The sequence below is a fragment of the Oratosquilla oratoria genome, chromosome 18 (genome assembly GCF_046742065.1).
Source record: "Oratosquilla oratoria isolate Oo_2021 chromosome 18, ASM4674206v1, whole genome shotgun sequence".
Classification (NCBI taxonomy): Eukaryota; Metazoa; Arthropoda; class Malacostraca; order Stomatopoda; family Squillidae; genus Oratosquilla; species Oratosquilla oratoria.
This window is the reverse complement of record NC_134794.1, coordinates 22255509-22269815: the sequence shown is the minus strand read 5'-3', so window position 1 is coordinate 22269815 and position 14307 is coordinate 22255509. Positions and strand designations below refer to the sequence as shown.

At 41.7% G+C, this 14307-nt stretch overlaps 1 protein-coding gene across 4 annotated transcripts in view; it reads left to right on the top strand.

Moving 5' to 3' along the window:
• msps (msps cytoskeleton-associated protein 5) overlaps window positions 1-14307 on the top strand; it is a 142530-nt gene that overhangs the window by 20047 nt on the left and 108176 nt on the right. For all 4 annotated transcript variants that reach the window (XM_076201692.1, XM_076201691.1, XM_076201689.1 and 1 more), the window contains exons 2-7: window positions 390-460; window positions 996-1189; window positions 1462-1668; window positions 10669-10840; window positions 10967-11090; window positions 12061-12164. In XM_076201692.1, the coding sequence (XP_076057807.1) occupies window positions 404-460; window positions 996-1189; window positions 1462-1668; window positions 10669-10840; window positions 10967-11090; window positions 12061-12164 (858 nt within the window). In that variant the 5' untranslated portion in view covers window positions 390-403. The remainder of the gene's footprint in view (window positions 1-389; window positions 461-995; window positions 1190-1461; window positions 1669-10668; window positions 10841-10966; window positions 11091-12060; window positions 12165-14307) is intronic.

The following is a 14307-nucleotide window of genomic DNA, read 5'->3' as shown; positions in this document are numbered from 1 at the left end:
GTCTCAAGGAACCCCTGCGCCAAAAAAAAAATTTTATATACCATATCTTTCTTGTTTTATTTTCATCGTGATAATAGGTTAGATAGGATGATGTCAATATTACATTATTACAATAACCAAGAATATGTCTTGCATGTTTAATTGTATAGTATTACATATATGAAATTAAATAAAAAATCAAAAGTGCATTAGCTTATTTCACTTGTTCTCGTGGAACCCTTAGGGACCTTTTGCAGAACTGTAGGGTTCCAGGGAACCCTGGTTGAGAAATGCTGTTTTAGACATTTTAGGGTTCCTGTGAAGGTTACCAGGTGGTGGTGATTATAAATTGAAATTGTCTTCAGAATTGGATTCCTTTCTTTCAACTTTCCCTATTCCTGTAATTACAGAATAGCAAAGCACAATGGAAGAGGACACTGAGTACCTGAAATTGCCTCTTGAGGACCGTTGCGTCCACAAGGTTAGTGTCCAAGGGAACGCCTTTTTGTTATTTGATCCACAGCTACAAGGCTGTATGTTTTTAATGTATGATTTATTGGTCTCTCCTTCCCTCCATCTTACCCCATCTCTCTTCTCTTTTCTCTCTCTTCCTCTGCCTACCCTTGTCACCTGGTCCTTCCCTCTCCCTTGTATGTTTTCTCTTAAATTCTTGATTGTCAATTTTTTCTCTTCTTTTTGTCATTATTAGTTTTCCTCTTCTGTTTATATTTTTTCTAATCAATTTCACTCTTTGCTATCCTCTATCCTTTCCCTCTTAGTCCTTCCCAAACCCTTTTCTACATCCTCTCCCTCCCCCCCCCTCCCCCTCTCTCTCTCTCTCTCTCTCTCTCTCTCTCTCTCTCATGTTTATATATAAGGGTGGCATAAAGGCCAACAAACCACAAATACAAAATGCCTGAAGAAGGTTGGTCCAAAAAGTAAAAAAAAAAAAAATAATAATATATGAATTGGTAAATATTATATTCATTGTATTTCTACATTTTATGTGATTACAGCTATGGAAAGCACGACTGAATGGCTATGAGGAATGCACCAAACTGTTTGCAAAGATTACAGATGAACGTTCACCAGAGTTTAACAAGTTTGCACCATTGATGAAGAAGTTTGTCACTGATAGTAATGCTGTTGCCCAGGAAAAAGCATTGGATGCTGTGCTAGTTTTTGTAGAAAATGCACATGTTGCTGGGAGGTGAGTGGTAAATGATGCAGGAATATGCAGAAGATGAATTAAGTGTTAGGAATTTTATATATAAGATATGTTTGAGATATCCTATAGTTTTTAAGTGGTAATATTAGTTAATAATAATATATGTGGCATTTCATTCCCCCTAGATAAATCAAATAATGTCGGGAATGAAAAGTCATGAGAGATGGATTTCTGTGGATGAAAGCAAAAACTCTTGTTTCAGTATTCATGAAAAGAAAAGTATTAATATTGATTGTGAATTTTTATCCTACCAGGACTGCTGGAGATGTTACCGGTGGCTTGGTTGCCAAATGTTTAGCTGCACCAAAGAGGGGCACACAAGAAAAGGCCCTTGAGATTATTCTCATGTATTGTGAAATTGAAAAATATGAAATTGTCCAGGAGGAGCTCATTAAAGGTTTTTCACAAAAGAATCCCAAAGTTGTTGCAGCTTGTATTAAAGCAATCACCGATGCTCTAAGGTAGGCAGAGGCTTCCTTGTTTGAAATGGTTTATTCATTATCAGCCTTTAGTTATTGCTCTTTTATTGCAGCCACTTCCTTCATTCCCCCCCACCTCCCCATCCTCCACAATATTCTTTTATGATTAGAAACTAATCATACAATTTTTATATAAACCACTTAAAGGGTAACCACTTTGTCAGTGAAAGTGTCTAATTTCACTGGAATTAGTTTTTAATACTTACCAAAGTCAGTAATAGCTGAATAAATTACATAAAAACTATAATTTTTTTAATTATTACAATTTGAAATCCATAGCAAAGCCACTTCATTTAATCGGGAATCCCCCTCCATCCCCTCATCCAGAAAAAGAGATGGGGAGAAATACCTTTGGGCTGTGTCAAAATGTTTCACACACACTCCCCCATCCCCCATACACCCTTCCATGCATCACAGCCTCATCATACACAGCCATTCTCCACTCACCCCTATCTTCTGTCTTTTACCTTCCTCAACAGATATCCTTCTCTTTCCCAATGCCACTTTTACCCCTATCCATCATTCATCTCATCCTTGGTCTCCCCTTCAAGTTCACTCCCTCCACCCATGCCTTCCACACCTTTTATTAATCTTTCTTCACTCATTCTTTCCATGTGTCCAAACAATCCCAATACTCTTTCATCAAACCTATCTTCCAACTCCCTTTCCATCCTTGCTTTCCCGTTTTCTTACTATACCCAGCCTAGTAACCCCTACCATATTTCTTGGGCATTTCATCTCAAACACATTTAAACTCTTCCTCTTATGTTCCATGTTTCTGCCCCATAAAATGCTGTCTGCACAATCACCCTTTCATACAATCTCCTCTTAGCATCCATTCCCAAATGTCTGTTTTTCATTACACTTTTTAATCCCCCAAGGCATATACTTGCTTCTCTCAATCTCCCTTTCTTGACGCATTCACTCCCAAGTACCTAAAGCTATCCACTTCCTCTAGTCTCTCTCCCTTAAGGGTTGATTCACACTATCGGTCCGGTCGCGCTCCACTCCCGCTACGCTCTCGGTCCGGTCCAATATTGTCTCATTGATTTCAATGGAAGCATTCACACTGGCGCTCTCGCTCCAGTCTCGCTCCGGTCACGGTTCCGTCAAAAGATATTTTTACTGGAGCGAGACTGGACCGTGAGCGCCAGTGTGAACTCAGTTGCCACGGTCCTGCTCCACTCCAGTCGAGATTCAGCCTTCATATAAGCAAGTAGTGTTACCCTCTGTCCTACCAAACCATGGATAATCCAAAGGAAACACCACAATGGGATCATGAGACAGTTAGAAAAATGATAAAAATACATTTTCTTTTTATTTATCACTGATACAATGACAATGCGTACAGCGAGGATATTCATAAGCACCAACTGAATACAATATAACCTACAAAACTTACTTTAATTTTGTGGATTTAGATGAAATGCTAATAGAATTGGTCAAAAGGTAAACCAGAGCTGTATGCTGCACTACAGTGATAATGTTTGCATACTTATCATATTGCCAAGGTACCGAGAGAGAAAAAATACACATTATTAACCGAAGAAAGAAATTCCATATGGATAATAACAACCTATTATCCACTGCGGAAATGCATCTCCTTAGCTCACTCAACAAATATTAATACACAAGTTTGTTTGTCTACTTATATTTTATCATTTTGCCAAGGCATTGAACCAGCTGGGGAGCTGAAATAATCTTTCAGTGTTTCTTTCGCGCCAAAAGCCTCCTTTGTAGCATTTCCCCCTCTTCCTCTCATTGGACGTACTGTGTTTGATGGAGGCATGACAACAGTATCTGGTAATGCAACAGCATTTGGGTGTATCAGATTGTGAAGTATGCATGTTGTTGTAATGATTGCATTAGCGTTAGAAGGCATAGCTTTAAGTTTCCTTAAATATATTCTGAAGGTTTGCACTAGAATACCAAATGTGCACTCAACTATCCTCCTGGCTCTAGATAATCTATAATTAAAAATCCTCTTCTCTATCTTATGTTCAGTCTGTGAACCTGGGTAGGGCCTCATCAAATTTCTCTTCAGCGGGAAAGCCTCATCTCCCACTATAACGTATGGTGCAAGCACATCAGTGCCAGGAAGTGCAGCATCTTCTTGTACATTTCAAGTCATCCTCAATTTTGGATAGTATTTTCTCAAATGTTCCTTTGTTCATTCTGAAATAGCTGTGGAATTTACTCTCATCATCAATAAGACGAGGATACAGAGTATGAAATTCTCCTTCAGTCTTCCTATCTTGCAACATAGGATGAACCCACAATCTCTTTCTTTTTCTATTTTGTTTTCCTCCTCCTTCTTCATCAAGTGCAATAGCGAATATTGCCAACTCGGCGTCAGAAAAGTCACACTTCCTTCGTAACTGATGGTAAGACTTCTACTGGTATCGAGGGAGGGGCGATGACAGGAGCGAGAGCGGACCGTACGTGTGAATGCCTCAGAACCGAGAGCAGACCGAGAGTGGAGCGTGACCGGACCGATAGTGTGAATCAACCCTTAACATTCTCTTCCAATTTGCTGCCATCCTCCCCTTATACATCTCATCACCTTGTATCCACGTGTATCTTAACTTCCTTCTTTCACACACCTTTCTAAACTCGGTCACAATCTTCCTTACAGGAGTGTTGCATCGCTTTATAGAGTAGATGAAATTAAATTTTCAAATTTATATATAATGAACTTGGGTATAATTACCCCTTACATTATTGTATAATTCCTCAGGGTATTGTGTTCCTCCCATGTATATAAGGCATAGTGAAGCTCTAATTACTTAATGGAAAATCCTTCCTATCATTCAGCTTGGTACGAAATGAAAGCTTAGAGTCTGGGGAACAAAAATTATTGAATACATTTTATCAAACTAATACATACATATACCAAAGGCTTTTTTACCCCCTTATAAGGGAGGTAGCCAAAAAACAAGGGCATAAAAACCACTCACCCATTCCATCCCTATCACACTCCACTCCACCCTCTTCCCTCCCTCTTATCTTGGCACCTCCTGGATGACGGGTCATCCCTGCATCTCGTCCACTGCCCTGGGTGAGAAGCAGCGTCGCAAGACACAGCACATCCACAGCAAGGCCGCTTCATTAAATTGGTTACCCCCCATCTCTCTCTCTCTCTCTCCATCCCCTCATGCAGAACAGAAGACGTGGAGAAATCCCTTCGGGGTGCATCAAATTACTTCTCATACATACTCCATCACCCCCCATCCCCCACCCATTCCACTTCATGCATCACAACATCATATATATATAACCATTCATCCCTGTCTTCTGTCCTTCCTCAACAGACATTCCCCTTTTACCCCATCCATCCATCTCATCCTAGGTCGACCCCACATGTTCACTCCTTCCACATCTGCCTTTCACACCTCTTTTATTAATCTTTCTTCACTCATTCTCTCCATGTATTTACCTAGTTGTAATATATGGGAGGGGAGCTATGCTCGTGGTGACCCGTCTTTGTATCTCTCCGCATCAAGTTTTATCTTAAAATTTTGTATAGTGTTTGCACATACTGTTTTGTTGTCTAATTTGTTCCATGTATTTATCGCTCTGTGTGGGAAACTGTTCCTTTTCAAGTGTTTTCTATAACTGTCCTTTTTCAGTTTTTTTCCGTGTCCTCTCGTTTTACTGTTGTCCCACACTAACAAGTCGTTCCTGTCTAAAACTTCCACTCCTTTCATTATTCTGTAGATAGTCAGCAAATCTCCTCTTTCTCTTCTTTGTTCCAGAGTTGGTAGATTCAATTTGGACAGTCTTTGCTCATATGTTAGTTCGGCGAGAGTCGGTGCTAGTTTGGTTGTCGCTCTTTGTATTCTTTCTAGTTTCTTAATATTCTTTTTGGTACTGTGAAATATGTCCAAACCATCTCAATACTCTTTCATCCACCCTATCTCCCAATTCCCTTTCAACCCCCCACCCCTGTTCTCCTTCTCACCTCCTTATTTCTCAATCTATCCAGCCTAGTAACCCCTATCATACTTCTCAAACACCTCATCTTAAACACATTCAAACTCCTCTCTTCATGTTCCATGTTTCTACCCCATACAGTGCTGTCAGCACAATCATTCCTTCATACAATCTCCTCTTAGCATCCATCACTAAATGTCTATTTCTCATTACACTTTTTATTCCACCAAGGCATCTACTCGCTTCTCTCAATCTGCATTCTACCTCTGCCTCCCCTCCCCCCTTTCCTGCCACATTTGCACCCAAGTATCTAAAACTATCCACTTCCTCCAGTCGCTCTCCTTTAACCCCTTCCATACGGTGCCGCACACGTAGGCGTCATGGACTTAGATCTCGGTGGCAGCAGCCAATGCCAGCCGTACGACGTGTCGTAATAATACTCGCATCATAAAATATAGTCACCGCTTATATCGATCGTTCTCTCTTCACCCGTGAATTTTGATAACCATAGAAAATGCGATTACAAAAGAATTAGAAAGAATGTCATTATGGAGGGGCAACTACAATAAATATAATCAAGACGCCAATATGGCAGCCTCGCGAATACACTCGCTCCCCATGACGCCTACGTGTGCGGCACCGTATGGAAGGGGTTAATGCTCACTTCCAGTCTGCTGTCACTTTCTCCCCTTGTACATCTCATCACCTTACTTTTACCCATATTTATCTTCAACTTCCCTCTTTCACACACCTTCCCAAACTCTGCCTCCAACTTCCTCAATCCCTCCTCCGATCCTCCTACAAGTGCAGTGTTGTCCGCAAACAATAGCTGGCTTATCTCACACTTTTCTCCATTTTCTTTAACCATCTCCAATCTCTGACCCACTACCCTTGCATTTACCTCTCACACCACCCCATACATATATAAATTGAACAGCCAGGGCGACATAACACATCCCTGACAAAGTCCCACCTTTACCTCAGACCACTCTCTCTATTTCTAATCCTGACACATGCTCTACTACTCACTTAAAAACTCTTGACATTTTCTAAAAGCTTTCCTCCTATCCCATATATCTGCAAAACCTCCCATAGTGCCTTCCTGTCTACCCTTTATAAGCCTTTTCTAAATCCATAAAAGCCCTAAAAACATCCTTACCTTTTCCTATAGCTTTCTCACATATTTGTCTTACCACAAAAATCTGATCTACGCAACCCATACCTGTCCTAAACCCACACTGTTCCTCACCAATTACTCCCTCTGTTCCTCTCCTAATCCTCTCAATCAAGACCCTTCCATAAGCCTTCCCAACTACATTTAACAAGCTCACTCCTCCAGTCCTCCGGCACTCTATCCTCTCTTAAACAAACATTGAATTACCTCACCAGCCAGTCCATCATAACTGTACCTCCTTTTTTCAGACATTCTGCATGACATCTATCCAGCCCAGGTGCCTTACCTGCTCTCACCATCTTAACTCCCTTCATATTTCCTTATTTCTCCTCCATTTTCCTCACTCACTGTCATTTTCTTAGTACTTCCCACTGCAACTATCTTTCCCTCCCTTTCCTCCTTCACATTTAGCAACTCCCTAAAATACTCCGCCCATCTTCCTCATAACGCCTTCTCTTCCATTATCATCTCTCCATCTACACCTTTTCTTCTCTACTTGATTTGCCTCCTCTTCCTCTCTTAATTTCTTTCCAAAACATATTTTTATTACTTTCAAAATTTTCTGTCATACTCTTACCCTATTTCACATCTGCTCTCCTCTTTGCCTCCTTTATCTTATGCTTTACTTCTTTTCTTTTCTTTGTACCTCTCATATGACTCCCTCGTCCTATTTTGTAACCAAACTGTGAAAGCTCATTTCTTCTCTTCTACAACCTTCTTTGCTTCCTCATCCCACCACTCACTACCCTTCCTTCTATTTCCTCCCATCCTCCTTGTTCCACACACCATCTTTGCACACCTTGTGACTCCCTCCTTGAACTATCCCCACTCCTCTACTCCTAGTTCTATTCAATCCTTCACTCCCTCCCAATCCTCTTTCAGCTTCTTCTTGTACTCCTTCTCCTTTTCTTTCTCATTTAAGCTTTTCACTCTTAGCACCTCCCTACCTTCTGTCCTTTTCCTCTTTCTCCCTCTATCCTCCACTGTCAACTTACCTTCCACCAGAAAATGATCCCATATCCCCCACTCTCTCCCCTCAGAACATGTACATCCTTAACTCTTCCTATTTTACTCCTATTTACCACTACATAGTCCATTAACACTCTATCTACCACCCTTCCTTCTGTATTTGCTATCATCAACTGTCTAGACATATCTCCACCATCAACTCTCCACTGATTCTTTCCTGGAACTCCACATTTCCCAACCACTGTCTATTGGTTCATTTCCTACCCTAGCATTAAGGTCTCCCAATACCACTACATTGATGTTTCTCCCTAATCCCTCTATGCACTCGTTTAAATCTATCCAAAAAGTCTACGTCTTCTACACTCTTCTCACTACCAGGCCCATATGCACTTACAAAATCCCACATCTCCTTTCCCAGTTTCACCTTCATCCACATTAACCTTGAAGAAACCTCCTTTCACTCCACTACATGTTTACCTATCTCTTCACTTACTAGTATAGCCACCCCTTCTCTCCCTCATCCTCTCTGCACTCCTGAGAACCTCTCAACTACACTCCCAAACTCGCACTCGTCCCTCCCTCTCAACTTAGTTTCACTCTATGCCAACACATCCATCTTTCTTCTCACAAACATACTGCCTATCTCTTCCCTTTTACTCTCATCTGTACCACATCCACATACCCCCTGTGGTGGGGGAAAGAATACTGCCACCAAGCTTCTCACTTGAATTGTAAGAGGCAACTAAAATGGGACAGGGATTAGGACTAGGCATCTTTCTCCCAGTAGCCCCACAGGGGACTTTCCTAAAAATAGTAAAGGCATAAGAAGGTCTAGGAGTTTTCCAACCAGTACCTTAACCTCTTCAGTACGGGCCTTAAATCTCGCGGGCAGCAGCCGCTGCCAGCCGTACAACGTGTCGTAATAATACTCGCATCATAAGATATAGTCACCGCTTATATCAATTGTTCTCTCTTTCACCTGTGAATTTTGATAACCATAGAAAATGTGATTAAAGACAGTTTAGAGAGTATGTAAAAATGCAGGGGCAGCTACAATGAATATAATCAAGACACCGATATGGCAGCCTCGCATATCCACTTGCTCCTCATGTCACCTACGTAGGCGTCATGAGGAGCAAGTGGGTACGCGAGGATGCCAATGTCGGTGTCTTGATTATATATATTGTAGTTGTATCTGCATGACCCCCATACTCTGTAAACTGGCTTCATCATATATTCTATGGTTATCAAAATTCACGGGTGAAAGAGAACGAGCAATACAGCGGTAACTTTATTTTTTATAATGCAAGTATTATGACGCAACATCGCACGTCTGGCAGCTAATGCTGCCCGCGAGATTTTGGCCTGTATTGAAGGGGTTAAGGTTTGGGTCTGAATATAAATAACCACAAAAGGTGAACAAGCCAGTTCACAGAATATGGGGGTCATTCAGCTATAACTACAAGATAAATATAATCAAGACACTGACACCGACATCTTCATATACCCATTTGGACCTCTGACACCTATGTAAGTGTCATTGTATGGAAGGGGTTAACTGCCCCTGATGTAACCACAGCACAAGACATAGGGAACTTAATTCTGTACTCACCCTACACAAACAACACAAAAGACCTTCCTTAAGGGAGTTGAGGTCAGGGGCCATGGCTGGTTGCTTGGGCACCATTGGTCTCCTGCAAAAGAGAACAGAGGCAGCAGATTGGCTGGTCTTTATCCCTCCCTACCATTTTCTCTCTATCCATTTCTTTCTCCCACTTCTCCCCTCCTCATTCTCCTCCTTTTCTCTATCTCTGTCTATTAATCTTGAGATATTTTTGTCCTTACTTGCATATAATGGAGTTTAGTTTAGTGATGAAGTTTGGAAGGTGTGTGAAAGAAGTTAAAGATATATGTGGGTAAAAGTAAGGTGATGAGATGTACAAGGGGAGAGGGTGGCAGCAAATTGGAACTGAGTATTAAGGGAGAGAGACTGGAGGAAGTGGATAGCTTCAGGTACTTGAGCAAATAAGGCTGGAAAGGGAGGAGTGGAGGTGGAGGTAGAATGTAGATTGAGAGAAGCAAGTAAATGCATTGGGGGATTAAAAGGTGTAATGAGAAAGACATTTGGGAATGGATGCTAAGAGGTGATTGTTCCAACAGCACTGTATGGGGTAGAAACATGGAATATGAATGGAAAAATTTAAATGTGTTTGAGATGAAATGCCTCAGAAGTATAGTAGGGGTTACTAGGCTGGATAGAGTGAGAAACGAGGATGTGGTGAGAAGAGTGGGGATGGAAAGGGAGTTTAGAGGTAGGGTTGATGAAAGAGTATTAGGATGGTTTGGATATATTGAAAAAAGATTAGAGGTGTGGAACACAGAAATGGAGGGGGTGACCAAGAATGAGATAGAAGGATGGGGTAAAAATGGCATTAGGAAGGAAGGGAATGTCTTGATGAAAGCAGGGAGAAGACTAAAGGTAGGAGTGAGTGAAGAATGGTTGTGTATGGGTGATGCATAGGAGCGGGTGGGGGAGGATGTATAAATGATATTTTGACACAGCCCAAAGGTATTTCTCACCATCTCTTTTTCTGCATGAGGGGACTGGGGGAAGGGGGCTCACCAATTAAGTGAAGTGGCCTGGCTGTGGGTGTGCTGTGTCTTGCTACATTGCTTCTGACCCAGGGCAGTGGGCTAGATGCAGGAATGACCTGTCATCCAGGAGGAGCCAAGAAAAGAGTGAGGGAGGGGTGTTAAATGGGAGTGGGGATGAAATGGGTGGGAGTGGATTTATGCCATTGACTTTGGCTACATCTCTTGTAAAAGGGAAAAAGGCCTTGGTGCATGTATATATGTATATTGCATATTCATAAAATTCATGTAAGGCATGTATGACTTGTCCACAGGGAATTTGGTCCAAAGGTAATAGCAATAAAACCATTGGTAAAACAAATGGGTCCCCTATTAGAAGGAAGAGACAAGAATGTCAGAGAGGAAGCCAAGAAAATGGTGATTCAGATGTATCGATGGGTTGGCCAAGGACTGAAATCGCAGCTCTCCTCTTTGAAACCAGTACAGGTAAGATCTTATCATATCCTGATGCACTGTTGTAGTGATTATAATGTCAGTTTTTTAGAATAAAGTGTTTTGTAACATTACTGTTGTAAGTTGATTTACAGGATATTGATTGCAATACATTTACAGGTACAAGAGTTGGAGAGTGAATTTGAGAAATTGGGAAATGAAAAGGTGGTACAAACAAGATTCCTCAGGTCTCAGCAAGATCTCAAGGCAAAGATGGAGGCACAAGAGGAGGAAGATGGGGAAGGTAATGTTTGAAAAATATTTTGGTCCTGTGAATATTTTTATGAATACATGTATCTTGAAGGGAAGAGGCTGGAGGAGGTAAAGGTGGTGAGGAGCCTATGCCAAGGTGTGTGTAGCTTTGGCCGAAGCAGAGACCTTTGGCCAGTGTGTTTTGACTGTTGGGGTAGGTAATAGTCACTGCTGGGAATCAGAGGTATGTGGGATTTGAACCCTCAACTAAGCTAGCACAAGATCAGCACATTTCTAATTATGCACCAGTGCAGAGAGTGGTTATGAATGGATAATAAATTGATATGGCCTGAAGGGATTTCCTCTTGTCAGCTCTGTAAATTCTAGAGTTATTGAGGAGGGAGGCTCACCATGTAATGAAGTGGTGAAGGTAAACCAGTTTCAACTGTTAGGCCCTTCTGTGGAGGTGTCTTGCTGCATTGCTTCAGACCTGAGCATTGTAGTGGGGGACAGGGATGACCTATCATCTCCAAGGAGAAAGATAAAAGGAACAAGAAATGGGTGTTGGGTGGGTGAAGGATAGATGGATGAGTCACCCTCTTTTAAGGGGAAAAGTGACTTTTGTTATATGCATGTAATAACATAAAGATGTGTTATTCATCATGGTCTTGGATCATGTTCTTTTCTCATGGTTAATAGTTATTACCCTTCCATGGCTCATATGGCTCAATATATGTGTAGTGTTGTGATCTTAGACATATAGACATGTACTGTACACATGCATACTTCAGCTCCTTGCCCCTTGTAGAGGGTGACAACTTGCTGTGTTATAATGCTTTCCAAACCCAAAATGGGGACTGATCTTGGGACTGTCAAGTTAGCAATCTAAGATGTCACCACTGCACTGGCAAGCCGTGTGTTCCACTTACCCTCTCCCTTTTCCCCTTTCGGTTTCTCCTCCTTTATACTATGTTTTTGCCTATTGCAAATATTGTTGATTGATTAGATTCTATTTGTTGTAGGATCTGAAGAGGAGGAGGAGGAACATGCTCCAGAAGTAGATATGTACGATTTGATGGAGGCTGTTGATATCCTTGCTAAACTGCCCAAGGACTTTTACGAAAAGGTAAGAGTTAGTAAAATTAGATTTAACTTACCTTCATGAACAGTTGTCTATAAGAAGCTACTTTAAAGTGTCATACAAGTTGACATCGTGCTTTTATCAACTAAGATTTTCATCTGGAAAAGTTTTTGAACAACACTAGCAGGGAGAATAATTGAAATGTGCTGAAGATGAAGTGTTAAACGATGGTGGGGTTTATGAAGATAAATAATGAGAAATAAGGAAGTGAGGCAGGGAGCAAGAGTAGAAAGGGAGGTGACAGATAGGGTTGCAGAAAAATTATTGGAATGATTTTGGCATATGGAAAAATGAGTGAAGAAAGACTAGCAAAAGAAGTGTGAAAGGCAGAGGTAGATGGAGTGAGCATGAGATTTAGAATGGGGTAGATGGTGATAGGGGCCAAGGGTTGAAGAGGAATGCCTTGAGCAGGAGAGGAGAGAGTGGGAGATAGATGGGTGAAGAATGATTGTGTATGGACTCATGTGGTGATGAGGAGGGAGGATCTCCATGTAAATGAAGTGGTAGGGAGGATGGATGCATGCTTTGGCTGGCAATCTCCCTTAAGAAGAAGCTTTTTGTTATATAGATAGAATATTTGTTGAATTATGTGAGTGAATTGCATACTGGAGTGGCAACCTTTGAAAGTTGAGATGGTGCATGGGGTGAAGGGGTGCTGAGCAAGAGGGGAATGTCTGATGAGCAGGGAAGGAAGAAGACAGGGGATAGGGATGAGTGGAGAATGACTGTGTATAGATGATACTGTTATACAAGGAAGGGAGGGAGGGTGGGGGGTTAGGGGTTGCTTATGTGTGACTGATATTTCAACAGCCCAATAGGCTTTCTCCCTGTCTTCTCATTTTCTGTATGAGGGGATGGAGAGGGGTGGAGGTGGAAGGGAGTGAAATGGGGAGGGGAGATAGGTATGTGCCTCAGACTTGGCTACCTCCGTTTTAAGGGTGAGAAAGCTCTCTGTATATAGATAGATACTGGAGTGGCCCTCCTTGAATTCATATTGATTTGGGGATGTGGTCAGTTGCATTTTGATTCTTTCTGAGGTCGTTGATTCTGCTTGGCTATAGTCTACAGTAGGGTCGTCAAACACGTTTACCCCAGTGGGCCACATTTCATCAGTGTACAGTATGCAGGCCAGATAATTATGAGCAGATCGACACCACTTAAGAGAGTAATATGATGATGATAATAATAAAGTAATTACGTTTAATCTACACTTGTGTTCACTATAATTTATCTCCACTTTCTTTAACCATCTCCAATGGACGGGATTGGAGATGGTTAAAGAAAATTGAGAAAAATGGAAGATAAGCCAGTTGTTGTTTGCTGATGACACTGCATTGGTGGCAGGATCAGAGGAGGGATTAAAGAAGCTACTGATGGAGATTGGGAAGGTGTGCAGAAGTAAAATTAAGGTGATGTACAAGGGGAGAATATGGCAGCCAATTGGAAGTGAGTATTAAGAGAGAGACTGGAGGAAGATGATAGCTTTAGATACTTCGGTGTAAATGTGGCAGGAAAGGGAGGAGTAGAGGTGGAGGTAAAATGTAGATTGAGAGAAGCAAGTAAATGCCTTGGGGTAATAGATGCTTTTAAGAGGAGATTGTATGAAGGAGTGATTGTGCCGACAACACCGTATGGGGCAGAAACATGGAACATAAGAGAGGAAGAGTTTATATGTGTTTGAGATGAAGTACCTGAGAAATATGGTAGAGGTTACTTGGCTGGATAGTGAGAAAAAAGGGAGTTGCGAGATTGGGTTGATGGAAGAGTATTGGGATGGTATGGACACATTGAAAGAACAAGTGAAGAAAGATTAGTAAAAGGTATGGAAGGCAGAGGTGGAAGGAGCGAACATGAGTTACTGACCAAGGATGAGATGGATGGATGGGGGTAAAAGGGACATTGGGAAAGAGGGGAATGTCTGTTGAGGAAGGGAGAAGCCAGAAGATAGGAGTGAGTTGAGAATGGTTATATATGGATGATGCTGTGAGGCAAGGAAAGGAGTGGGTGGGGTGAAGGAGTATGTGTGATTAATGTTTTGACACAGCCCAATGGGATTTCGTCCCATCTCTTTTTTTGCATGAGGGGATGAAGTGGGAGGGGGGGGTCACTGAGGGAAGCAACCTTGCTG